The sequence below is a fragment of the Stenella coeruleoalba genome, assembly GCF_951394435.1.
Source record: "Stenella coeruleoalba genome assembly, chromosome: 10".
Taxonomy (NCBI): Eukaryota; Metazoa; Chordata; class Mammalia; order Artiodactyla; family Delphinidae; genus Stenella; species Stenella coeruleoalba.
This window is the reverse complement of record NC_137156.1, coordinates 45,587,815-45,613,829: the sequence shown is the minus strand read 5'-3', so window position 1 is coordinate 45,613,829 and position 26,015 is coordinate 45,587,815. Positions and strand designations below refer to the sequence as shown.

The following is a 26,015-nucleotide window of genomic DNA, read 5'->3' as shown; positions in this document are numbered from 1 at the left end:
GCAACAGTAAATAAATAATTATAGCAAGCAGATTAGAAACAACCAGAGTAGTATTAAAAACCAATCATGATTGCAAACACACTTGTTAAAAGTATGCATGTATTTTCCATAAATTACTATTTCCTAAAATAAAAATCCCAAATAGATGTTTTTTTTTAATTGCAACAAAACATACCAATCTAATAACCTCGAAGTTTTCCAACATATAGGCATTTACTGCCTCTGTGTCCTCCTTAACATCACTAGTGAACATACATGTCAGGCACACTACTAAATACACCATACACTCTATCTCCTTTAAACCTCACAAATCTGTGAAGTGGAGATTGTGATTATTCCCATTTTGAAGATGAGGAAACTGAAAAACAGATTCAAAATTACATAGCTGACTGTCAAGTCTGGATTGAATTTTATGCTACTTATAAACCAATAAGTTTGCCTATTACTGTTTAATGCAGGCAGGCAGGAGACACAGACTCCTGCATTAGAGACACAGACCTTTATTATCCACAGTGCAGGAAGCAGCAAAAGAACCAGCATGGTTGTGTGGTTCTCCTTCCCCCAGGGGCAACATGATACAGCACAGATGGATGCTCAGAGTACAGTGAGGTTGCACTGCAGCTAAGGAGCCCTGGGAACCAGTCACTTTCATAGCAGGCAGTAAGCGAGCCTCCTCTATGTACCAGGAAGACATTACCTCATCCCTCGAGGTTGCCTGCTAAAAACACAGCTGTGAGAAATGGCCCAGGTAAAGACTGCTCAGGACCCTGCATTCCTAACATACCCAGCAAGATGTGCAAGAGCAGGAGAGACCCGTGGAGGAGGGTTTTTCCTGACACCGATATGTGCTGGACTGCTAACTATCATTAATAAAATACATTCCAAAAGTTTAACTTTTTTCCCTAAATTTAAAATTATAATTGTTGAGATTGCTGAGGCTTCTGGTTAAAAATGGTAAACTGAACATCTACATTTACCTCCACAACAAAATAAAAATGACAATAAAAGTGTAAAAAGACTATAAACCACAAAGGACAAACAAAATAGTGGAAAAGAAACGTCTACATATTTTTGGAAAGGAGATGAAAGTGCATTAACTGATTTAGAAAGAAAGAAGAACCTACAACTTAATCCCTGGAGAAAATGGTACTGAAAAGAAGAAAGCCAATATGACCACAGAGAGCACAAAAAATCATGTATTAGAAACACCACATACAGAGGAAAGATGTAAGTCAGGGAATGCAAAAAAAATAAAGAAAAGTCACCACAGTGAGCAGTGGGCTCCTGCTCTCAGATACAAGAACATCAGCACTAAGACATAAATCACTGTGGAAGAACACTGGAGGCTTCCTCTGAAACACTGACTTTGGCAGGGGTCATCCAACAATCAAATATTAAAAAAAAAAAAGAGATCAAATAAGATCCAATAGTAAATAAGCATCATATACACCTGCATGAGCACATAAAACCCAATCTTCCAATTTACTTTTTCACATCTCAATCTTAAATAAAAACAAATAGTCGGGCTTCCCTGGTGGCGCAGTTGTTGGGAGTCCGCCTGCCGATGCAGAGGACACGGGTTCATGCCCTGGTCCAGGAGGATCCCACATGCCGCAGAGCGGCTGGGCCGTGAGCCATGGCCGCTGGGCCTGCACGTCCAGAGCCTGTGCTCCACAGCGGGAGAGGCCACAGCGGTGAGAAGCCCGTGTACCACAAGAAAAAAAAAATAGTCAAGGATCATTAAACATTCAAGGAAAAATTCAACACAAAGGACTATCTAAAACGGATGAACTAAATAAAGGAATGAGAGGTAAAGACAACTAATGGAGCAGAAGGCAACTAATAATCTTTAAAAGAAAGAAGAAAATATATTCATGAAGCAAAAACAGAAGCCTATAAAAAGGAGAACCAGAAAGGACTATTAGAAACTAAAGACAGGATGACGGCAGACAGCAGAAACAACAACTACAATCCTGCAGCCTGTGGAAAAGAAACCACATTCACAGAAAGACAGAAAAGATGAAAAGGCAGAGGGCTATGTACCAAATGAAGGAACAAGATAAAACCCCAGAAAAACAACTAAATGAAGTGGAGATAGGCAACCTTCCAGAAAAAGAATTCTGAGTAATGATAGTGAAGATGATCGAGGACCTCGGAAAAAGAATGGAGGCAAAGATCGAGAAGATGCAAGAAATGTTTAACAGAGACCTAGAAGAATTAAAGAACAAACACACAGAGATGAACAATACAATAACTGAAATGTAAACTACACTAGAAGGAATCAATAGCAGAATAACTGAGGCAGAAGAACAGATAAGTGACCTGGAAGACAGAATGGTGGAATTCACTACTGCAGAACAGAATAAAGAAAAAAGAATGAAAAGAAATGAAGACAGCCTAAAACACCTCTGGGACAACATTAAATGCAACTAAATTCGCATTACAGGGGTCCCAGAAGAAGAGAGAGAGAAAGAACCAGAGAAAATACTTGAAGAGATTATAGTCCAAAACTTCCCTAACATGGGGAAGGAAATAGCCACCCAAGTCCAGGAAGCGCAGAGAGTCCCATACAGGATAAACCCAAGGAGAAACACGCCGAGACACATAGTAATCAAGTTGACAAAAATTAAAGACAAAGAAAAATTATTGAAAGCAACAAGGGAAAAATGACAAATAACATACAAGGGAACTTCCATAAGGTTAACAGCTGATTTCTCAGCAGAAACTCTACAAGCCAGAAGGGAGTGGCATGATATATTTAAAGTGATGACAGGGAAAAACCTACAACTAAGATTACTCTACCCAGCAAGGATCTCATTCAGATTCCATGGAGAAATCAAAAGCTTTACAGACAAGCAAAAGCTAAGAGAATTCAGGACCACCAAACCAGCTCTACAACAAATGTTAAAGAAACTTCTCTAACTGGGAAACACAAGAGAAGAAAAGGACCTATAAAAAACAAACCCAAAACAATTAAGAAAATGGTAACAGGGACATACATATCGATAATTACCTTAAACGTGAATGGATTAAATGCTCCAACCAAAAGACACAGGCTCACTGAATGGATACAAAAACAAGACCCATATATAAGCTGTCTATGTAAGACCCACTTCAGACCTAGGGACACACACAGACTGAAAGTGAGGGGATGGAAAAAGATATTCCATGCAAATGGAAATCAAAAGAAAGCTGGAGTAGCAATACTCATATCAGATTAAATAGTCTTTAAAATAAAGAATGTTATAAGAGACAAGGAAGGACACTACATAATGATCAAGGGATCAATCTAAGAAGCAGATATAACAATTATAAATATCTATGCACCCAACATAGGAGCACCTAAATACATAAGGCAACTGCTAACAGCTATAAAAGAGAAAATCGACAGTAACACAATAATAGTGGGGGACTTTAAAACCTCACTTACACCAATGGACAGATCATCCAAAATGAAAATAAATAAGGAAACAGAAGCTTTAAATGACACAATAGACCAAAAACATTTAATTGATATTTATAGGACATTTCATCCAAAAACAGCAGATTACACTTTTTTCTCAAGTGCTCACGGAACATTCTCCAGGATACATCACATCTTGGGTCACAAATCAAGCCTCAGTAAATTTAAGAAAATTAAAATCATATCAAGCATCTTTTCTGACCACAACGCTATGAGATTAAAAATGAATTACAGGCAAAAAAACGTAAAAAACACAAACACGTGGAGGCTAAACAATACGTTACTAAATAACCAAGAGAACACTGAAGAAATCAAAGAAGAAATCAAAAAATACCTAGAGACAAACAACAATGAAAACATGATGATCCAAAACCTATGGGATGCAGCAAAAGCAGTTCTAAGAGGGACATTTACAGCTATACAAGCCTACCTCAAGAAACAAGAAAAATCCAAATAAACAATCTAACCTTACACCTAAAGAAACTACACAAAGAAGGACAAACAAAACCCATAATTAGCAGAAGGAAAGAAATCATAAAGATCAGAGCAGAAATAAATGAAATAGAAACAAAGAAAACAATGGCAAAGATCAATAAAACTAAATGCTGGTTCTTTCAGAAGATAAACAAAATTGATAAACCATTAGCCAGACTCATCAAGAAAAAGAGGGAGAAGACTCAAATCAATAAAATTCAAAATGAAAAAGGAGAAGTTACAACAGACACCACAGAAATACAAAGCAACCTCAGAGACTACTACAAGCAATGCTATGCCAATAAAATGGACAACCTGGAAGAAATGGACAAATAGTTAGAAAGGTATAACCTTCCAAGACTGAACCAGGAGGAAATACAAAATATGAACAGACCAATCACAAGTAATGAAATTGAAACTGTGATTAAAAATCTTCCAACAAACAAAAGTCCAGGACCAGATGGCTTCACAGGTGAATTCTATCAAACATTTAGAGAAGAGCTAACAACACCCAGCCTTCTCAAACTCTTCCAAAAAAGTGCAGAGGAAGGAACACTTCCAAACTCATTCGATCAGGCCACTATCACCCTGACACCAAAACCAGAAAAAGATAGTACAAAAAAGGAAAATTACAGACCAATATCACTGATGAATATAGATACAAAACTCCTCAACAAAATACTAGCAAACACAATCCAACAACACATTAAAAGGATCATACACTAAAGTCAAGTGGGATTTATCCCAGGGATGCAAGGATTCTTTAATATACACAAATCAATCAATGTGATACACCATATTAACACACTGAAGAATAAAAACCATATGATCATCTCAATAGATGCAGAAAAAGCTTTCAACAAAATTCAACACCCATTTATGATAAAAACTCTCCAGAAAGTAGGCACAGAGGGAACCTACCTCAATAAAATAAAGGCCATATATGACAAACCCACAGCAAACATCACTCTCAATAGTGAAAAACTGAAAGCATTTCCTCTAAGATCAGGAACAACACAAGGATGTCCACTGTCACCACTATTACTCAAGATAGTTTTGGAAGTCCTAGCCATGAGAATCAGAGAAGAAAAAGAAATAAAAGGACTACAAATTGGAAAAGAAGAAGTAAAACTGTCACTGTTTGCAGATGACATGATACTATACACAGAGAATCCTAAAGATGCCACCAGAAACTACTAGAGCTAATCAATGAATCTGGTAAAGTAGCAGGATACAAAATTAATGCACAGAAATCTCTTGTATTCCTATACACTAATGATCAAAAATTTGAAAGAGAAATTAAGGAAACACTCCCATTTACCATTGTAACAAAAAGAATAAAATACCTAGGAATAAACCTACCTAGGGAGACAAAAGACCTGTATGCAGAAAACTATAAGACACAGATGAGAGAAATTAAAGATGATACCAACAGAGAGATATACCATGTCCTTGGATTGGAAGAATCAATACTGTGAAAATGACTATACTACCCAAAGCAATCTACAGATTCAATGCAATCCTATCAAATTACCAATGGCATTTTTCACAGAACTAGAACAAAAAACTTGACAATTTGTATGGAAACAAAAAAGACCCCAAATAGCCAAAGCAGTCTTGAGGGACGAAAACAGAGCTGGAGGAATCAGACTCCCTGACTTCAGACTATACTACAAAGCTACAGTAATCAAGACAATATGGTACTGGCACAAAAGCAGAAACATAGATCAATGGAACAAGACAGAAAGCCCAGAGATAAACCCACGTACCTATGGTCAACTAATCTATGACAAAGGAGGCAAGGATATACAATGGAGAAAGACAGTCTCTTCAATAAGTGGTGCTGGGAAAACTGGACAGCTACATGTAAAGGAATGAAATTGGAACACTCCCTAACACTGTACACAAAAATAAACTCAAAATGGATTAGAGACCTAAATGTAAGATCGGACACTATAAAACTCTTAGACGAAAACATAGGAAGAACACTCTGACATAAATCACAGCAAGATCTTTTTTGATCCACCTCCTAGAGTAATGTAAAGAAAAACAAAAATAAACAAATGGGAACTAATGAAACTTCAAAGCTTTTGCACAGCAAAGGAATACATCAACAAGACGAAAAGACAACCCTCAGAATGGGAGAAAATATTTGCAAACAAATCAACAGACAAAGGATTAATCTCCAAAATATATAAACAGCTCATGCAGTTCAATATTAGAAAAACAAACAACCCAATACAAAAATGGGCAGAAGACCTAAATAGACATTTCTCCAAAGAAGACATACAGATGGCGAATAGGTACATGAAAGGCTGCTCAACATCATTAATTATTAGAGAAATGCAAATCAAAACTACAATGAGGTATCACCTCACAGCAGTCAGAATGCGCATCATCAGAAAATCTACAAACAACAAATGCTGGAGAGGGTGTGGAGAAAAGGGAACCCTCTTGCTCTGTTGGTCAGAATGTAAACTGACACAGCCACTATGGAAAACAGTATGGAGGTTCCTTAAAAAACTAAAAATAGAACTACCATACCACACAGCAATCCCATACTGGGCATATACCCAGAGAAAACCATAATTCAAAAAGACACATATATCCCAATGTTCATTGCAGCACTATTTACAATAGCCAGGTCATGGAAGCCACATAAATGCCCATCGACAGACGAATGGATAACAATAATGTGGTACATATATACAATGGAATGTTACTCAGCCATAAAAAGAAACGAAACTGGGTCATTTGTTAAGACATGGATCAATCTAGAGACTGTCATACACAGTGAAGTAAGTCAGAAAGAGAAAAAGAAATATCGTATATTAACGCATATATGTGGAACCTAGAAAAATGGTACAGATGAACAGGTTTGCAGGGCAGAAATTGAGACACAGATGTACAGAAAAACGTATGGACACCAAGGGGGAAAAGCGGCGGGGGGTGGGGGGCGGAGGGCGGTGGTAGTGTGATGAATTGGGCGATTGGGATTGACATGTATACACTGATGTTTATAAAATTGATGACTAGTAAGAACCTGCTTGAAAAGCAGTAAAAAAAATAAATTAAAGACAAGACATCAAAAAAAAACACAATAAATGTTGGCAAGCATGCAGAGAAAAGAGAACCCTTGTACACTGCTGATGGGAATGCAAATTGGTGCAGCTGCTGTGGAAAACAGTATGGAGGTTTCTGAAAAAACTAAAAATAGAACTACCATGACCTGGCAGTTCCACCTCTGGGTATATATCTGAAAAAAACAAAAACACTCATTCAAAATGATACATGCACCCCAATGTTCATAGCAACATTATTTAGAATTGCCAAGATATGGAAGCAGTCTAAGTGTCCATCAACACATGAATGGATACACACAATGGAATACTACTCAGCCATGAAAAAGAATTAAATTTTGCCATTTGCAGCAACATGCATGAACTTGGAGGACATTATGCTAAGTGAAATAAGTCAGAGGAAGGCAAATACTGTTATGATATCACTTATACATGGTTACCAGCAACGGGGCGGGGGGGATGTGAGGGACAATATAGGAGTGGGGGAGCGGGAGACATAAATTATTGAGTATAAGATAGGCTCAAGGATGTATTGTACAATACAAGGAATTCAACCAATATTTTGTAATAACTGTAAATGGAAAGTAACCTTTAAAAATTGTATAAAGAAATAAATATATAAAATTAAAGACAGGAGAGCAGGGGGAAAAAAGATTTATAAAACAGTTGAAGAACTTTCCTAGAAAATAAAAAGATTAACTGGATGTTAAAACAAAAAGGAAAATAAGACGAGAAATTCAGGAGGTCCAAATTCTAACAAACAAGAAATTATAAAGAAAGAGCAATGAAAAACAAAAGGGAAGAAATGATCAAATCCATAACAAAAACAAATGTTCTAAACAGAAGAACCCAAGTATTCAGATTAAAGGGCCCATGAACTTGCCATCCAAGAACGAAAAACAATTCAGACATCGTCATGAAATTTCACAAACCTGAGTGGGAGGTGGCAGGGCCAAACTACAGAAAGTGAGACACAGTTCAAATGGAAACAAAAAGAAAGCTAGGGTAGCAATACTTATATCAGACAAAATAGACTTTAAAACAAAGTCTGTAACAAGAGACAAAGAAGAACATTACATAATGATCAAGGGATCAATCCCGTAAGAAGATATAACAACTGTAAATACATATATACCCCACATGGGAGCACCTAAATACAAAAATGCAAGTATTAATAAACATAAAGAGACAGTAACAAAATAATAGTAGGGGACTTTAACACTCACTTACATTAAGGGACAGATCATCCAGACAGAAACTCATTAAGGAAACATTGGTGTTCAATGACACATAAGAACAGATGAACTTAACAGATATACAGAGAGCAATCCATCCAAAAGCAGCAGAATACATTCTTTTCAAGTGCACATAAAACATTCCCTAGGACAGATCACATGCTAGGCGACAAAATAGTTCCAAAAAATTTAAGAAGACTGAACTCATATCAAGCATCTTCTCCAACCACAATACTATGAGACTAGAAATCAAGCATAAGAAAAAAAGTACCAAAAACCCCAAATACATGGAGTCTAAACAACATGCTACTAAACAACCAATGGGTCCCTGAAGAAATCAAAGAGAAAGTCAAATAACATGGAGACAAGTGAAAGGGAAACACAACAATCCAAAATCTATGGGATACAGCAAAAGCAGCTCTAAGATGGAAGTTTATAGTGATATAAATCTACCTCAAAAAACAAGAAAAATCTCAAAACAATTTAACCTTACACCTAAAGGAAGTAGAAAAAGAAAAACAAACAAAATTCAATTAGTAGAAAGAAAGAAATATAAAAATCAGAGCAAAAATAAATGAAACAGAGACTAACTAAAAAATTAGAAAAGATCAATGAAACTAAGAACCGATTCTTTGAAAATATAAACAAAATTGACAAACCTCTAGCCAGACTCATCAAGATAGAGAGGACCCAAATAAAATATTAAACGAAAGAGGAAAAGTTACAACGTCACAGAAATACAAAGGATCATAAGTGATTACTACAAACAATTATACACCAATAAAATGGACAATGTAGGAAAAAATGGATAAATTTCTAGAAATGCACAATCTCCCAAGACTGAATCAGGAAAAAATAGAAAATGTGAACAGACCAATTATCAGTATTAAAATTGCATCAGTGGGGCTTCCCTGGTGGCGCAGTGGTTGCCTGCTGATGCAGGGGACACGGGTTCGTGCCCCAGTCCGGGAAGGTCCCACATGCCGCGGAGCATCTGGGCCCATGAGCCATGGCCTCTGAGCCTGCGCGTCCGGAGGCTGTGCTCCGCAATGGGACAGGCCACAACTATGAGAGGCCTGCGTACCGCAAAAAAAAAAAAAAAAAAAATTGAATCAGTAATCAAAAATCTCCCAGCAAACAAATGTCCAGGACCTGATGGCAACACAGGTGAACTCTACCAAAGATTTAAAGAAGACCTAAAACCTATCCTTCTCAAACTACTCCAAATAACCAAAGAAGAAGGAATATTTCTCAACTCATTCAATGAAGCCAGCATTACCATGATAGCAAAACAAGACAAAGACACCACAAATAAAAAAAAATCACAGATACAAATATCCTCAACAAAATATTAGCAAAACAAATTCAACAATACAGTAAAAGGAGTATACACTATGATCAAATGGGATTTACCCCAGACATGCAAGGATGCTTCAGTATCTGCAAATCAATTAATGTGATGTACAACTAACAAAGAATAACAATCATATGATCATCTCAGTAGATGCTGAAAAAGCTTTTGACAAAATTCAACAATGATTTATGATAAAAACGCTCAACAAAGATGGTATAGAAGGAATATACCTCAACATAATAAAGGTCCGGTATGACAAACCTACAGCCAACATCATCTTCAACAGTGAAAAGCTGAAAGCATTTCCTTTAAGATCAGAACAAGACAAGAGCGTCCACTCTCACCACTTTCATTGTACATAGTATTGGAAGTCCTAGCCACAGCAATCAGACAAAAAAAAGAAATAAAAGGAATTCAAATTGTAAAGGAAGAAGTAAAACTGTCACTGTTGACAGATGACATGATACATATACAGAAAATCCTAAAGATGCCACTGAAAAACTGTTAGAACTAATAAATGAACCCAGTAAAGTTGTGGAATACAAGATTAATATACAGAGATCTATTGCATTTCTATACACTAACAATGAACTATCAGAAATTAAGAAAACAATCTCACTTACAATTGCATCCATAAGAATAAAATACCTAAGAGAGTAAATCTAACCAAGAAGGTAAAAGACCTGTACTCAGAAAACTATAAGACACTGATAAAAGAAACTAAAGATGACACAAACAAATGGAATGATAAAGCATGCTGATGGACTGGAAGAATTAATATTTAATTCTTAATATTAATATAATATTAAAATGACCATACTACCTAAGGCAATTTACAGAGTCAAAGCAATCTCTATCAAAATACCAATGGCATTTTTCACAGCACTAAAACAAGTAATTCTAAAGTTTGTATTGAAACACAAAAGATCCCAAATAGCCAAAGCAATCTTAAAAAAGTAAAACAAAACTGGAGGTATCGTGCTCCCTGGTTTCAAGCTATATTACAAAGCTACAGTAATCAAAACAGTATGGTACCGGCACAAAAGCAGATACATAGATCAATGGGACAGAATAGAGCGTCCAGAAATAAACCCACACTTATGTGGTCAATTAATCTAAAACAAAGGTTTCAAAAATATACAATGCAGAAAAGATAGCCTCTTCAATAAGTGGTGCTGAGAAAACTGGACAGGTACATGCAAAAGAATCAAACTGGACTTCTTTCTCACACCATGCACAAAAATAAACTCAAAATGGAATAAGACTTAAATGTAAGACCTGAAACCATAAAACTCCAGGAAGAAAACATAGGCAGTACATACTTTGACGCTGGTCTTAGCAATGGTTTTTAGAATATGTCTCCTCAAGCAAGGGAAACAAAAGCAAAAATAAACAAATGTGACATCAAACTTAAAAGCTTTTGCACACCAAAGGAAACTACCAAGAAAACAAAAAGGTAACTTACTGAATGGGAGAAGATATTTTAACAATATAGCTGATAAAGTTAATATCCAAAATATACAAAGAATTCACACAATTCAACATCACAAAGACAAACAAACAACCAGATTAAAAAATGAAAAGACAAGCTGAAAAGACATGCTTCCAAAGAAGACATACGGATGGCCAATGGGCACATGAAAAGATGCTCAACACCACTACTCATCAGGGAAATGCATATCAAAACCACAGGAGATATCACCTCATACTTGTCAAAATGGCTACCATTAAAAAGACAAGTAACAAGTGTTGGTGAGGATGTGCAGAAAAGGGAGTCCTTGTGCACTCTTGATGGGATTATAAGTTGGTGCACCCACTATGGAAAACAGTATGGAGATTCCTCAATAAATTAAAAATGGAACTTCCATCATCTAGCAATTTAACTTCTGGGTAGTCACCTGAAGAAAGCAAAAACACTAATTTGAAAAGATACATGCATTCCAATGTTTATTGCAGCATTATTTACCTTAATCTAGATATGGAAGCAACCTAAGTATACATTGAGAGAGGAATGAATGAAGAAGATACGGTGTGTTTGTATATATATACACAATGGAATATTACTCAGCCACTGCCATTTGCAACAACACAGATGGATCTAGAGGGTATTATGCTAAGTGAAGTAAGTCAAACAGAGAAAAACAAATATGGTGTGATCTTATTTACATGTGCAATCTAAAAAAACAAAACTAAGAAAGAAAATAAAATGAAAACAGACTCATAGATACAGAGAACAAACATCTGTTTGCCAAAAGGCAGGGGGCAGGAGGTGGGTGAAACAGGTAAAGGGAATTAAGAGATAACAAATAACTCATGGGGATGTGATTAAGGAATATAGTCAATAATGTTGTAGTAACTTTCTATGGGCACAGATGGTTACTAGCATTGTGGTGATCATTTCGTAATATATGCAAATGCCAAATCATTATGTAGGACTCCTGAAACTAACCTAATATTGTACGTAAACTATATTACAATTAAAAAGAAAAAAAAGAACACCTTGAATCAGTAACTTAAACTTCCACCTTAAGAAACTAGATGGGAAGAGCGAACTAAACCCTAAGCAAGCAGAAGGAAGGAAATAATAAAAATTTTTAATTGATAATAATAAAGAGTAATTAAAGAAATAAGGAATAGAAAAATAGAGGAAAAAAACAAAACCAAAAGTTATTTGAAAAAATCAACAAAACTGACAAATGTGTACTTAAATGATCAAAAGAAAAATAGATTTAAATGGGTAAAATCAAGAATGAAAGAGAGAATATCATAACCAATCTTTAGAAATGAAAAGGATTATAAGGGAACACTATGAACAACTGTATGCATCAATTAGATAACAGATGAAATGGACAAATTTCTAGAAAACAGAATTACCACAACTGTCTAAAGAATTAGAAAGTTTGAATAGATCTACAACAAGTAGAGAATGAATTAGCAATTTTAAAACACCCCACAAAGAGAAACCTATATCTAGACAGCTCACTGGTAAATTCTAGCAAGTGTTTTTAAAAAATTAACACCAATCTTTCACAACTTCTTCCCAAAAATAGAAGAGGAAGAGACACTTCTCAATTCACTGTATGAGACCCATGTTACCGATACCAAAACCAGACAAAGACATCATAGGAAAACTACAGACTAATATCCCTTATCAATAAACACAATCCTCCACAAAAGACTAGCAAATCAAATGCAGCAACATATTAAAAGGATCATACAATACAGCCAAGGGGGATTTATCCCAGGAATATCCCAACAAGGTTGGTTTAACATCCAAAACTCAATTAATGTAACACACCATATTAATAAAATAAGGAATAAAGCTCTATGATCTTTTCAAAAGGTGCAGAAAAAGCACAAAATCCAACACCCTTTCATGATGAAAATGCTCAACTAAAATTAGAAAGAGATTTCCTCAATCTGGTAAAGGGCATCTACAAAACCCCACAGCTAACATCATATGTCTTGGTAAAAGACTGAATGCTTTCCCCCTAAAATCAGGAAAAAGACAAGCATGTCCACTATTGCCACTTCTATCCAACACTGTACTGGAGATCCTAGCCTGGGAAAATAGGCAAAAATAAATTAAAAGCCTCCAGATTGAAAAGTAAGGATTATTTCTTTATAAGAGGCATAATCTCCTAAGGAATCCACTAAAAACTATTAGAATAAATGATTTTGTAAGGGTGCAGGATACCAGATATATACAAAAATCAACTGGATTTCTATACACTAGCAATGAACATTTTAAAAATGAAATAAAGAAAACAACTCCACTTACAATGACATTAAAGAATAAAATACTTAGGTATAAATTTAACAAAAGTACACAATTTTGTTGAAAAAAATTAAAGATCTGAAGAAACAGAAAAAATTTCCATGTTCGTGGATCTGAAGACTTAATATTAAGACAGCAATACTCCCCAAATTGATCCACATAGTCTTCATAATCCTAAACCTGAACCTCAGCTGGTTTATTGGTAGAAACTGACAAGTTGATCCTAAAACTCATAAAATGCAAGGAACCCAGAAGAGCCAAAATAATCTTGAAAAAGAAGAACAAAGTGAGAAGATTCACACTTCTCTATTTCAAATCTTATTACAAAACTACAGGAATCAATATTCAAGAGCACACAGTACCAACACAGGAGAGACACACAGCTCTAACTAACAAAATTGAGTCCATTTATGGTCAAATGACTTTTGACAAGAGTGAAAAAACAATTCAAAGAGAAAAGAATAGCCATTCAACAAATGATGCTGGGACAACTCGATATCCACATGCAAAAGAATGAAGTTGGGCCCCTACTTCACACCATCCACAGAAATTAACTCAAAATATAAATAGACCTAAACAGAGCTAAATGTAAGGACCAAAACTATAAAACTCTTAGAGAAAAACCATAGGAGTAAATCTTCACGACCTTCCATTAGGCAAATCCCTTTTAGATCCGACAACAAAAACACAAGTAACAAAAGATAAAAACAGGGACTTCCCTGGTGGCGCAGTGGTTAAGAATCCACCTGCCAATGCAGGGGACATGGGTTAGAGTCCTGGTCCAGGAAGATCCCACATGCCACAGGGCAACTAAGCCGTGAGCCACAACTACTGAACCTGCACTCTAGAGCCTGCAAGCCACAGTTACTGAAGCCTGCACGCCACAACTACTGAAGCCCTCGTGCCTCAAGCCCGAGCTCCACAATGAGAAGCCTGCGCGCTGCAACAAATAGCCCCCACTCGCCGCAACTAGAGAGAGCCTGTGCGCAGCAGCAAAGACCCAACACAGCCAAAAATATAAATAAATAAATAAATAAAATGTTTTCTAAAAAATGATCTTACCAAGAAAATGAAATGACAATCCTCAGAATGGGAGGAAAAAAAATCTGTAAATCACATATCTTATAGTAGACTTGTATCCAGAATATGGAAAGAATATGTAACACTCAACAATAAAAAGATAACTCAGATAAAAAATAGACAAAGGATATGAATACATATTTCTCTAAAGAAAATATACAAATAATCAAATAGCACATGAAAAGATATTCAATGCCTTCAGTCACTAGGGAAATGAAAATCAAAACCACAATGAAGTATCACTTCACACCCACCAGGATGACTGTATTTAAAAAAAAAAAAAAAGACAGCAACAATTGCTGGAGAATGTGAAGCAACTAGAACCCTCACACACTAGTGAGACGTACAATGGTACAGGTACTCTGGAAAACAGTTTAGCAGTTCCTCGAAAGTTTAAATACAGAATTACCCTATAACCTAGCAATCCCACTCCCAGGTATTATATATATCTGAAACAAATAAAAAGATATCCACACAAAAATGTATATGCAAATATTCACTGCAGCATTATTCATAATAGCTAAAATGTAGAAATAACCCAATGTCCATCAACTATTGAATAGAGAAATGAATATAAAATGAAGTACTGATACATGCCACATATACAACATAGATGAAGCTTGAAAATATTATGCTAAGTGAAAGAAGCCAGTAACAAAAGATCGCAAGTTATATGAAATGTCCACTTATATGAAATGTCCAAAATAGGCAAATTCACAGAGACAGAAAGCAGATTAGCTGTTGCCAAGGGATGACAGAGTGAGAAATCGAGAGGGACGACTACTGGGCACAGGTTTCTTTTTTAGGGTAACAAAAATGTTCTAAAATCTAAGTGATGGTTGCACTACTCTATGACTATACTAAAAACCAACAAATTGTACGTTTTAAAAGAGTGAAGGTCAAGGTATGTAAATTCTATCTCAATAAGGCGATCATAAAAGATTATACTTGTGATCTCACTTATATGTGGAATCTAAAAAAGTCCAACTCACAGAGTAGCACAGTGGTTGCCAGGGGCTGGGCAGCAGCGCAGACAAGGAGATGCTGGTCACAGGGCACAAACGTCCAGTTATAAGAGGAATAAGCTCTAGGGATCTCACGTACAGCTGCTATGAGAGTTGATTCTAAAGGTTCTCACCACAACAACAAAATGGTAATGATGTGAGGTGAAGGATGTGTTAACTAACCTTATTGTGGTAAACATTTCACAACATATACGGGTATCATCACACTGTGCACCTTAAAGTGACACAACATTTGTATGTCCATTATATCTCAATAAAGCTGGGGAAAAAAAACATACCATGTAATACTATTTACATAAAGTTCAAAGACAGGCAGAATCACTTATCATATTAAAAGTCAGGATAGTGGTTATCAGGAGGGAGATGGGGTTAGTAAATGGGAGGAGGCACAAGGCAGCACAGGGTGACATCAATGTTCTCTTTCTTAACCTTTGTGATACTTCACAGAGCTGGACAGTTATGATTTGTGCACTTTTCTGTATATGTTATACTTGAATAAAAAAGTTTTTTAAAAAAAGAAAGAAACTATGGTTTTTGCTTAAAATTTACCTGATCTATTGAGACAATCTAGAGTAAAGAATAAATCTTCTCACAAACACTTTTTCTCGACCTAATAAAACCATAATTTCAACAGTGAAAAAAAATTAATTATTTTTAATATGAGAGGACAAATGGACTGTAACTGATATTAGCAATAACGGACTTCACTAAGGATCAGCATTCTAAGCAAAGTGGAAAACACAGGAGGTTTGGGTGAGACGGCTCTGAGACCAGCGCTTTTCTCTGCCCAGGTAGATGTTACTCAGAAACCTCACAGGGTTCACAGACGTGATACAAACTGTGGAAAGTGCCTTGCTGGCATATGACAGACACTAAATGTCCACCAAAGGTTTACTTACTTCCCTTCACACAATCTCCTTCCCCCAACGAAATAACCCACCCTGGTTCTTGCTGCAGTGGGCACATCTACTTCTCAGCAGGACAATGTCCTTCACCTACTCCAACTTCTACTTTTTTTACTTTATTTGGCCTCAAGACACCCATTCTAACACCCAAATAGAATCTCAAACCATCCTACCACCATCTGACTGCTCTAAGTTTTCCAAACAGAATTTTTCTCCCTTCCCACTGCAGCACACTCACCTAAAAGACATAAATTCTATTTCTACCCACAATAATTATCCCTGCTAAATATGCACCCAACATTTCTTCTATTTTGTTTAATTACTACATGTAACTCATTCAGATTTGTCTACAAAATTATACCTTAAAACTATTCAGATATTTTACCGACAACTGACTTCTAAAATAAAGTATCATCCCCCAAACCTCATTGTTGGAAATAACTACTACCACTTCTCTGTTTTCTTTAGAACATTATTAGCTTTAAATTTTTGGCCTGGAAGATTCTGGTTAAAGATAAACTTTTATAAATTAAACCTTTTTGTGCTTTCATAAATCACATATTTAATACAGCAACTGAATAAATGTGCAGCTCTGGTACTAAGGAGCCTCTTTTCTTCTAGTTATGGAAGGGAGAGGTTCACTGTTGTGCAAAGCCAATAGTTAGTTTCAGGTGGGTACTTAGGAAGAAAATGTAAAGAGAACAAACTCCACACATTAACACCAACACTTAAGGGAGGGATGAATGGTGATAACAATCGGGAATGACTTTAAAAATATACTTACAGCCTCAAACTGCAAATGGCTATCCTTTAAGAAACTCTGAATTTTGTCCTTGGGTAAAATACTGAATCGAAATCGAAGGAGATCCATTTCTTGTTGAATGAACCAGCGCCTAAGCTCTTCACTAAAATGAAGACAAGAAAATTATAAGTGAAAAGTCCACTGACTATTTTCAAAGTCCACTGATTATTAAATCCAGAAACTTCTATGAAACAATATTCAAACATGAGCAAGATGCCAAAAGACTGAAGTTAAAAGCATCAAGTCCTCTATTATGATAAGAGTGTGAATACATATCACATGCCACAATCTTCCTGGGATGAGTAGAATATGGGGGAGAAAGGTGTTATGAACATAAAATTAAAAGAATTAAATACAGAATACTTCGAGCCTAGCTGCATTATTATCAAATAACATAAAACAGTGCACTTCTTTTAATGTAACTGCAAAATAGCCATTTACATCAGAAAATGGGGTATCCCTTCAGTCAATGCCAAATAAACATCAAAAGTTTTTAAAGGTAACTTTATCTCTGAATGGATTATGATCAAACTATGCAAAGTAAACTTTGCTTACAGCTTTATAGTTTATAATTTCACAAAATTTAATATGCACTAGGATATCTCAATTTTTTAAATCAACATACATTAATTTATAAGACAGATGGGCATTATTGTTGTTGTAAAATAATTATGCTGCTTCATGTAAAATATGATTTAATTTTCTTTCCCCAAATGACTTTCACATTGTCAGCAATTCATTTACTGCATAAATTGCATAAACTGCATGTGCTTCCTTACAAAAGAAAAACTCTGGGACTAAAGCTGGTGAATAATTTCTCAGTTATTATCTTGGGATAGTCACCAATTCAAGATTCCCATTTGATAATCCTATTACCAAAAAGAAACAGAAAAGAAACATAATAATAAGTATGTAATTTAGCCAAAATTAATACAGGAAAAAAAAAGTTTAAAAAAAGCAACTAACTCCTTCTCCCTCTGGGTGGCGCTATTGACTTATAAGAAATCAACTACCAAAGGAAAGATCTTAATCTAATGTGCACCAGCCCATAAATGTCAACATCTAAAACCCTGTGCAGATTCAAGTATGTGTTTGATTCATTATTTCTCATAAATACTACCACTTTTTTTCTGGGGAAAAAAAATATCAAAAGTCCTTCCTAATGAAATCCCCTCTAATTTTAAATCCTAAATGAAGAGTCTCTCCCATAAAGTAAAAAGTGTTTTAACAGGCAAAATCTGCAAAAAAAAAAAAAAAAAAATTTTTTTTTTATTTTTTAGTAAACAACTTGTTTCAAACAATTCTCTGCAACAGTGTTCTGCCCATGAGCCACTGGTTTCTGACATTATTCTGGGATTTCCTACAATCAGTACAATGCCTGTCAGCCCTCCTGGACCAGTTTACAACCCAAGATGTCAGACTTGACCATGGAGGACAAAGGTATACTCACGACTGGCAGTAAGCAAGGCGTAAAATAAAGTGAGAAATGTGATCTCTTCTTCGGGGTTCATATTCATCTCCCAAGTTTTCCTTAAAAACAATGGCACGTGAAGAAAATAAATGCATCGGAACAGTAAAAGGTGTAAAGAAATACTGAGTCAGCATAAGCCAATGGTAAAGCAGGAGTTTCAATAGCACAGATTTCATAATATGCTCCCCAGGGTGAGTACCATTTTACTTAGGTTAGCAATGAGATGAAACAGAACTGAACAACAATACCTCCTGGGTTTGGACCCCACTATTTTCTTCCTCTTTCTAACTCTCCTTCTCATCCAGCCTACACCCAGGCACTTACCTCTTCTACTACTTCTCACATCAACCCTCAACTGCTTTCATTTCAACCATTTGGCAAAACCTAGATTCTAAATAAATCCAAAGATACACTCTGCAGTCCTGTTCCCAAAATGCTGAGAACATCTGCGAAAGATATATACAACTATAGGAATTTGGAACATTAAAAATTCACAGCCTCTAACCTCGACTGGACCTTTACCAACACCAAGGCATCTTTATTCAAGCTCAACACAGAGCAAACACATCCTGAGCATTTGCAAGGTACCAGGCACTGTTATAAGCATTTTTAATCCATTAGCCCATCTAATCCTTTGAAAACCCCTATGAGGTGGGCATCACTATATCCTTATTTTAAAGATGAGGAAACTGAGGCAGAAAGAAGTTATATAATTTTGTCCAGGTCACAAAGCTTGTAAGCAGCAGAGCTGGGATCTGGCCTGTAACCATCTCTTTCCTCACGTTTTAAGAAAGCTGTTTCCATCTTCATTAGGTGGCCAGTGCTCCCCATCACACCACCTTCTTCTCTCTCATCACATGACCTCATTTACTTTACAGAAGATAAAGGTCCCCCCTTCAGCCCCAAGCTCCTGCCACCACATGCTGTACTGCCTTCCCTTCCCTCTCTGTGGACAAATCTCTCTCCTTCCTCCTACATAAAGCTAATCCCTACAGTGAAACCGCATGGCCCATCTGCTCTTGCCTCCTAAGGACCCTGACTTATCAAATGCTCTCTCAAAGTATCTTCAAGCTCCCTCCTCTTTTTTCTCTTCTAGATCTTTCTGTTCAGCTTACAAACATGTTCAAGTAACCACTGTTGTGTGTGTGTGTATCTTCTCTTTTTCCCTCAATTTTTTCTACACTCAGACCTACTTCCCCCGTGTCTTTTCAGCTACACGTTAGAAGAGGATGTATTCCATATCAACCTCTCACCTCTCTCCTCCAAACACCACCACTGTTCCAGCTTCTGCCTCTACCTACAAGGTTCTACCCCGCTGATAAATCCGATGATTCTATACAACTCATCTTATTGGTTCTAAGTGTCTGAAATTGTTCCACCATGAAGACAAGAGGTCTAGATTCAATCTTGGCTGCATCGTTTTCCATCTTATGAGCTTGGGCAAGGTACTAGCCTATCAATATCAGTTTCCTTGTCTATAAAGAGGGATGATGACAGAACCCACCCTCCTAAGACTGCTGTCTGGATTACATGAGTTAATATACATGATGCACTTAGAACAGACTCTGGGACATGGTTAAGAACAATATGAATGTGTGCTATTGTATCATCACCTGCGTATCATGATCATCAGTACTGAGACTCCAGCTTCCCTGGCTGCCAGGGTGGCTGATCTCCACCCCAAGGCAGCTCCTCCTCAATTGCCCTCCCAGACTCCCCCCATTCCACTCCACCTGAATGTTGTATTCCTCACATCCTGGCCTCCATCCTCTTCTCTTCTCACTCAAATGTTTCCCTGGCTGCCTCACCTACTCCTGATGATGCCAACCTTCCTCCTGAATGTGCACCCCCACCCCAGAGGTCCCCAAGTCCAGATCCATGTGCACACCCTGCTGGCCTCAGACAGCTCCACAAGTACCTCAAAGTCATGTCGAGAACTAAACTCAGCGTCTTCCCTCTAAAAAGACTTGCCTCCCCTCCTGTATATCATCACCATCCAGCCAGCTGTCTCACCAGAAACCCAGGTGTCATTCAGAACTCTTCTCTCCCTTCTCTCTGCAGTCACTAAGATCTTCCGATTCTACCCTCTCACTATTTCTCCAATCAGTCCTCTTACCTCCATTCAATTCACTCTCGTCATCTCCAAGTTCCTAACTAGTTTTCCCCACCAAAGATGACCCTGTCCATCTGCTGTTGGCAGTCATCTTCCCAAAATAAAAACTGTATCACATCCACCAAGATTCGGTTCCAGCACCACCTCGTCTGGGAAGCCCTCCCAAACCTCCCCAACCTGAGCTAATTCTCTGTGCTCCTGGAGTTCGTCACCCTGTAATGCACAAAGCACATCTGGCAATGTCTGGAGACATGGACTGGGTGGAAGCCAGAGATGCCAGCAAGCCCCCTAAATGCACCAAGGAATCATCAGACCCCAAATGTCCACAGTCCCCAGGTCAAGAAACCCTGCAGCACTGTAGTCTGACTGCATGTCAATCACCCATAGTGGACTGTAGGTTCCTTCAGAAGAGTCTTTTTTAAAGCCCTATGCCTAATACAAGACCTTTCCCACAACTGATACCCAGTAAATGAATATACACAAACCAAAGAAACATGTTTTTCCCTCTTTTACTTACTCTGTAGGAAAACTTAAGCTTCCGAAGCTCGGCCTCTAGCTTACTCTGGTACTGCTCACTTCCTTTCACGTAGCTCACACCAAGATTCTCGACTGCTTTTAACACTAGAAAAAATTTTAAAAACAGAAGAAATGAATAAAACATATAAATGCAAGATAATTTTATAAAACTAAATCCAAGACAAATAAAATCTATGGCTACCAATCCCATAATTACTTGTTTATAAAAGATGACAATATTTAAGCTTTATTTTCTGCAAGTACATTATATAAGTTATATATGTTTATCAGAGGATAATCTCCACCATGTACAGAAAATACCCACATCCCACAGCATAATCTCACACTAGGGATTCTCAGCCAGAAGGGAGAGAGGGATGGGAAGCAGATCACTGATGGACTGAGCACCACTGCTCAGTGGTGCAGAAGGATCCCCTCAGAGGGATGCAGAAGTGTGTCTGCATGTACAGCCCTCGTGTGGAGCTGTCTGTGAGGCAGTCGGCTTCCCTGACTCAGCACAGACTCATCAGAAGACAGTTCTTCCCTTCCTGATGAAACAGAGAAGGAGAAGACAGCAGTGAAGAAGCAAACAAGCCACCATGACTAGATGCTACACACTGTCCAAAGGTTCCTGAAGCCTCTGTCAACCCTTCCTCAGATGAATTATTCTGCCATCGGTATGAAAAGAGACATTTTTTAATTCAAGAACGAAAAACTTCTAAAATGAATCCTGAACATAAACTCATGTCCCCCAGGTACCTCCATATTATGGTGTCCCGAACCAAACTCATTCTCTGCCCCTCAATTCCACTCCTCTTCCTGCCACCCCACCTCCATCCGCAGAATTTCTATCCACCAGATCATCCACACTGGAACTTCAGCCACCCCCACCTGTTCCACCACTCCTCATAGCTAAGAGTCACCAAATCCTGTCAATTACACCTCCTAGTATCCCTTCAATCTCTCCCTTCCTGTCACTGCCTTACCATCTCACCTCCTAAGTGCCAAACCCAAGGGACGCTTTTCAATCATCACCTTAATCTCAATGAGGCATATGAAACTGCTAAGCTTCCCAGAACCCATTCTCCCTTGCCTTCACCTTCATTCAACAAACAGGTAATACAGATACTCTGTATTAGCAGTTCTCACCCTGCTCCCCTAAGAATGATTAACAGTATCTCACCTCTACTTCTGATCTTCCCACCAGGATATCGTGGAACATAAACTCTACACATTGCTGTTATTTGTTATTTGTTTCAGTTTACACATAACTTATTTCTTTCTTCCACCAACACACAGAAGTAGGTCCCCAGTAAAACTGCTACATCCTTCTTACACCCCAATATTACACCATATCTTGGCACAAAAATGCCCTTGCTTACCCATACTTCTCCATCTACCCTGAACTTGTCACTGTTCCCTCCAATATGACACTCTGTCTCATGCCTCCAAGCCTTTGTACAGGCCATTATCCCAGCTTGCAAAAACCCTTCACTTCTTCTCTGTTGAGAAATTGCTACTCATTCTTCAAGGTCCAGATCACATTTCAACTTCTCTTAAGAAGTTTTACTTAATCAGACTAGGACAATCACTCCCATCTCTATGTTTCAGTAGCCCTATTAGTTACCCCTACTAGAGCACTTAAAATACTAAACTACAATTATTATTTTGGACATCTGTCTCCATGTACTAGAATACAGCTTCAACGAAAGTGAGAATTACATTATTCAGCTCAAAATCCCTACCACCTAGAATAAAGTGGCACTCAATAAACAGGCACTGTACAAGGAATAAATGAATGAATGGCAAAATCTCAACAGAAAACCCTCAGTAAATATTTGTTGAAGGAAATAAATTACTCTAATTCATTTCCACAAAGTATAAGTGAGGTTCTCAAGAATATATAAATTCTAATTCAAATCACTCACATTTAACTCTATCGATAGCCAAGTTTTCAAATTCTATCAAAGATATGTTTCCAGAAGGCGGCTGCAAGTAAAACTGAAGGCTATGTGGGTAGCAAGCATTCCTCTGGTCATCTGCCAACCTCAGTTTCCTCCGATTTCCTCCAAGAAACTGCATCTTGTTACCTTGGAAGGAAGCACATAAAATGGTTGAAATGATGGAAAATGGAGTTTTAAAAAAATAACTCCACATGTAAAAGGAAAAAAAATTGAGGTTGAAGAGCACGCACGAAGTGTTAACAGTAGTGTCCCTGAGTGATGTCTTCTGTATCCTCCAGACTTTCGACGATACACCTGTAACAATTGTGGGGAGAGGTGTGCGCTGGAAGAGACGCAGGCAGTGGTCCTAGCCTCCTGCAACATCAACGGCAGGTGATGCTGCCTGCTCACTAGAGGTCTGTGTGCCTCCGCCCTTAGGTCTCTGCCGTTCCAAGAGTCAAGATAAGATTTCACAGGGGCAGCAATCCTGAATTCGGAGGAGAGTGCGGGAGATTCCGGCTAGGTAAGAGACTCCATGGGCAGGGTCCAGTTACTCGCTTCCTCCCTTACATCCCCGGGAAACAGACAACAGTCTTTCAGGTCCCGTCTGTCTTAGCTCCTCTCAGGAGCGTCCACAGGTGCCCAGTGACACCCCGCTCCCGCCCTCCCCGCCCCCCACGCAGGGCCGTCTGTCAGCCCCGGCACCGGCGGCTCTGCCCGGACAAGCCACCAATACTCGATACCCACCCTCTGCGCCCGTAGCCCCAAAGCGCTCTCCTCCTTCTCTGGACTCGCAAGCCTCAACACCAGGATTACTGTCCGTCCCAAACCCGCGGGGGCTTCTCCTACCTCCAGCCACACCAGACGTGAAAACACACAAACCCCGGCAAGCGCTTTCCCCGGGTGGCGGGAGAGTTCATACAGGACCGGAAGCGGAAGTGGCTGGACCAGCAAACCCGCCCCAGAGGTCCCGCCCACCTGTGCGGCCCCGCGCTTGCTCAGTGGGGCGCTCTGAGGACCGCGGGATTTGTGTCCACTTTGTAAGCTGCAGTTCCTGTGCATGGAGCCGCGCTGTCTGGGGCGGTGGGCGGAGAGCGGGCCCGGTACTGGCTCCCCGCTAGGGACTCTGGGTAATCTCTGAGGGCCCCGGCCTTAGGCTGCACGGCCCGCGTCTTACAGATGCGGAGGCAGACTCTAGGTCATCTACGTACAATGCCTAGGCCATCTACGTACAATGCCTAGGCCATCTACTTACAATGCCTAGTCGGGTTTTCTCCTAGACTGCAGGCCCTCCCCTGGGGAAAGATTTACGTCCAGTGCACCCCCTACACACACCTGGTACAGGGCGCCCACAGAAGATCTGCAGTGAAGTAGAGCGCATTTATCATGCACACGTGCACCCAGAAATCGCTCGGCGTCTAAAGTAGAGCAAGCCCAGAGGGGCATAGCGGCGAGCACGTGCAGAGCGCTGCAGAGAAGGTGCCCTAGGGCTGCGGACCCGGAGCCACACCCCGGCTCCCGACTGCAGGCCGCAAGGTTTTCAGAGCTGGAAATAAACTTCGCCTGTGGCCTCCAGGAGGCGTGTCTCGCTTACAAAAGTGGCCGCGAGAGGCTCTAGTAAAGATGGGAGGTGAAGAGCCCTCTGAAATGCTCAAGGTTTTAGAGATGAAAACGGCACTGAAATAGCGTTAATCTTCAGAGCACTTACCCAGCATGGACCAAACTGTGGCTGGCACTGACCTTGTACCAGGACGTGTTCTAAGTGACTTACACATAAGTTCATTTTATTTCCATAACCATTTAAGGTAGGTTCTGTTATTAACCCGCTTTACAGATAAGGAAACGGTGCAACAGAGAAATTAAGTGACTTCAAAGATCGCATAGTAAATGGCAGAGACTGGTTCAAAGTCTGGGAGACATGCCAAGCACCACAGTGCTAACCACCACACTGTACCAATTCCACTAATATATCAGCGCCTCCCCTTAATTCCTTATTCAACACATAACTAACATCACCTGGCCTGAAAAAGACACCTGAAGCGTAAGAACTGCCTGAAGAAACCTGGAGCACAGACCATAAGAACATTTATATGAATGTTTAGCTGATCTCTGGATAGGGAAGGAATTTAAATATAACAACTTACAAAGAAAAATACCTAAAGACTTGACTATACAAATATAAAATTGTGCATCTAAAAAAAAATCGCAAAAATTTTTGCAGTCATAACAATACGGGAAAAGTTCACTATAAATATAACATCAGGGACTTCTCTGGTGGTCCAGTGGTTAAGAATGAGCCTTCTAATGGGGGGGACGCAGGTTCGATCCCTGGTGGGGGAACTAAGATCCCACATGCCACAGGGTAACTAAGCCGGGTGGGCTCTAGAGCCCACGCTGCAACTATTGAGCCCACATCACAATTAGAGAGAAGCCCGCCCGCCCCGCCTGCCGCAGCTAAGACCCGATGCAGCCAAATAAATAAATAAATAAATATTTTAAAAATTAAAATTAAAAAATAAATAAAAATAATATCAAAAAGGCTAATACCATCAAGATGTAAAGAACTTATGTAAATTAACTGGGGAAAAAATCATAAGATACAAATGGAAAAAGAATAGCAATAGATAATTCATAGACAAAGCAACTAATGGTAAAGTGTGAAAAAATGTTTATCACTGGCAGCAAAGAAAATTTCCCCTACAAAACTGGCAAAGATTTTACAATGAAAATACTCAGTATCGGGCAAAGCACAATATGATGGGCTCACATAGGAATT

At 38.5% G+C, this 26,015-nt stretch overlaps 1 protein-coding gene across 6 annotated transcripts in view; it reads right to left on the bottom strand.

The window, feature by feature from the left end:
- Window positions 1-24,968, bottom strand: part of PRIM2 (DNA primase subunit 2) — a 278,733-nt gene extending 253,765 nt beyond the window's left edge. Inside the window, exons 1-5 of one of the 6 annotated variants that reach the window (XR_013830222.1) lie at window positions 24,575-24,856; window positions 23,225-23,386; window positions 21,298-21,401; window positions 18,647-18,726; window positions 17,179-17,299 (exon numbers count right to left, since the gene is read on the bottom strand). Coding sequence is in view for 5 of the 6 variants with exons in the window: in XM_079934630.1 (XP_079790756.1) it covers window positions 17,179-17,299; window positions 18,647-18,726; window positions 21,298-21,401; window positions 23,225-23,386; window positions 24,575-24,620 (513 nt within the window). In the remaining variant the exon portion in view is untranslated. Of the gene's footprint in view, window positions 1-17,178; window positions 17,300-18,646; window positions 18,727-21,297; window positions 21,402-23,224; window positions 23,387-23,490; window positions 23,522-23,986; window positions 24,154-24,574; window positions 24,857-24,947 lie in introns of those variants that run through there. The other 5 variants (XM_079934631.1, XM_079934630.1, XM_079934632.1 and 2 more) reach the window with 5 other exon arrangements.
- Between the last annotated feature and the right edge of the window lie 1,047 nt (window positions 24,969-26,015).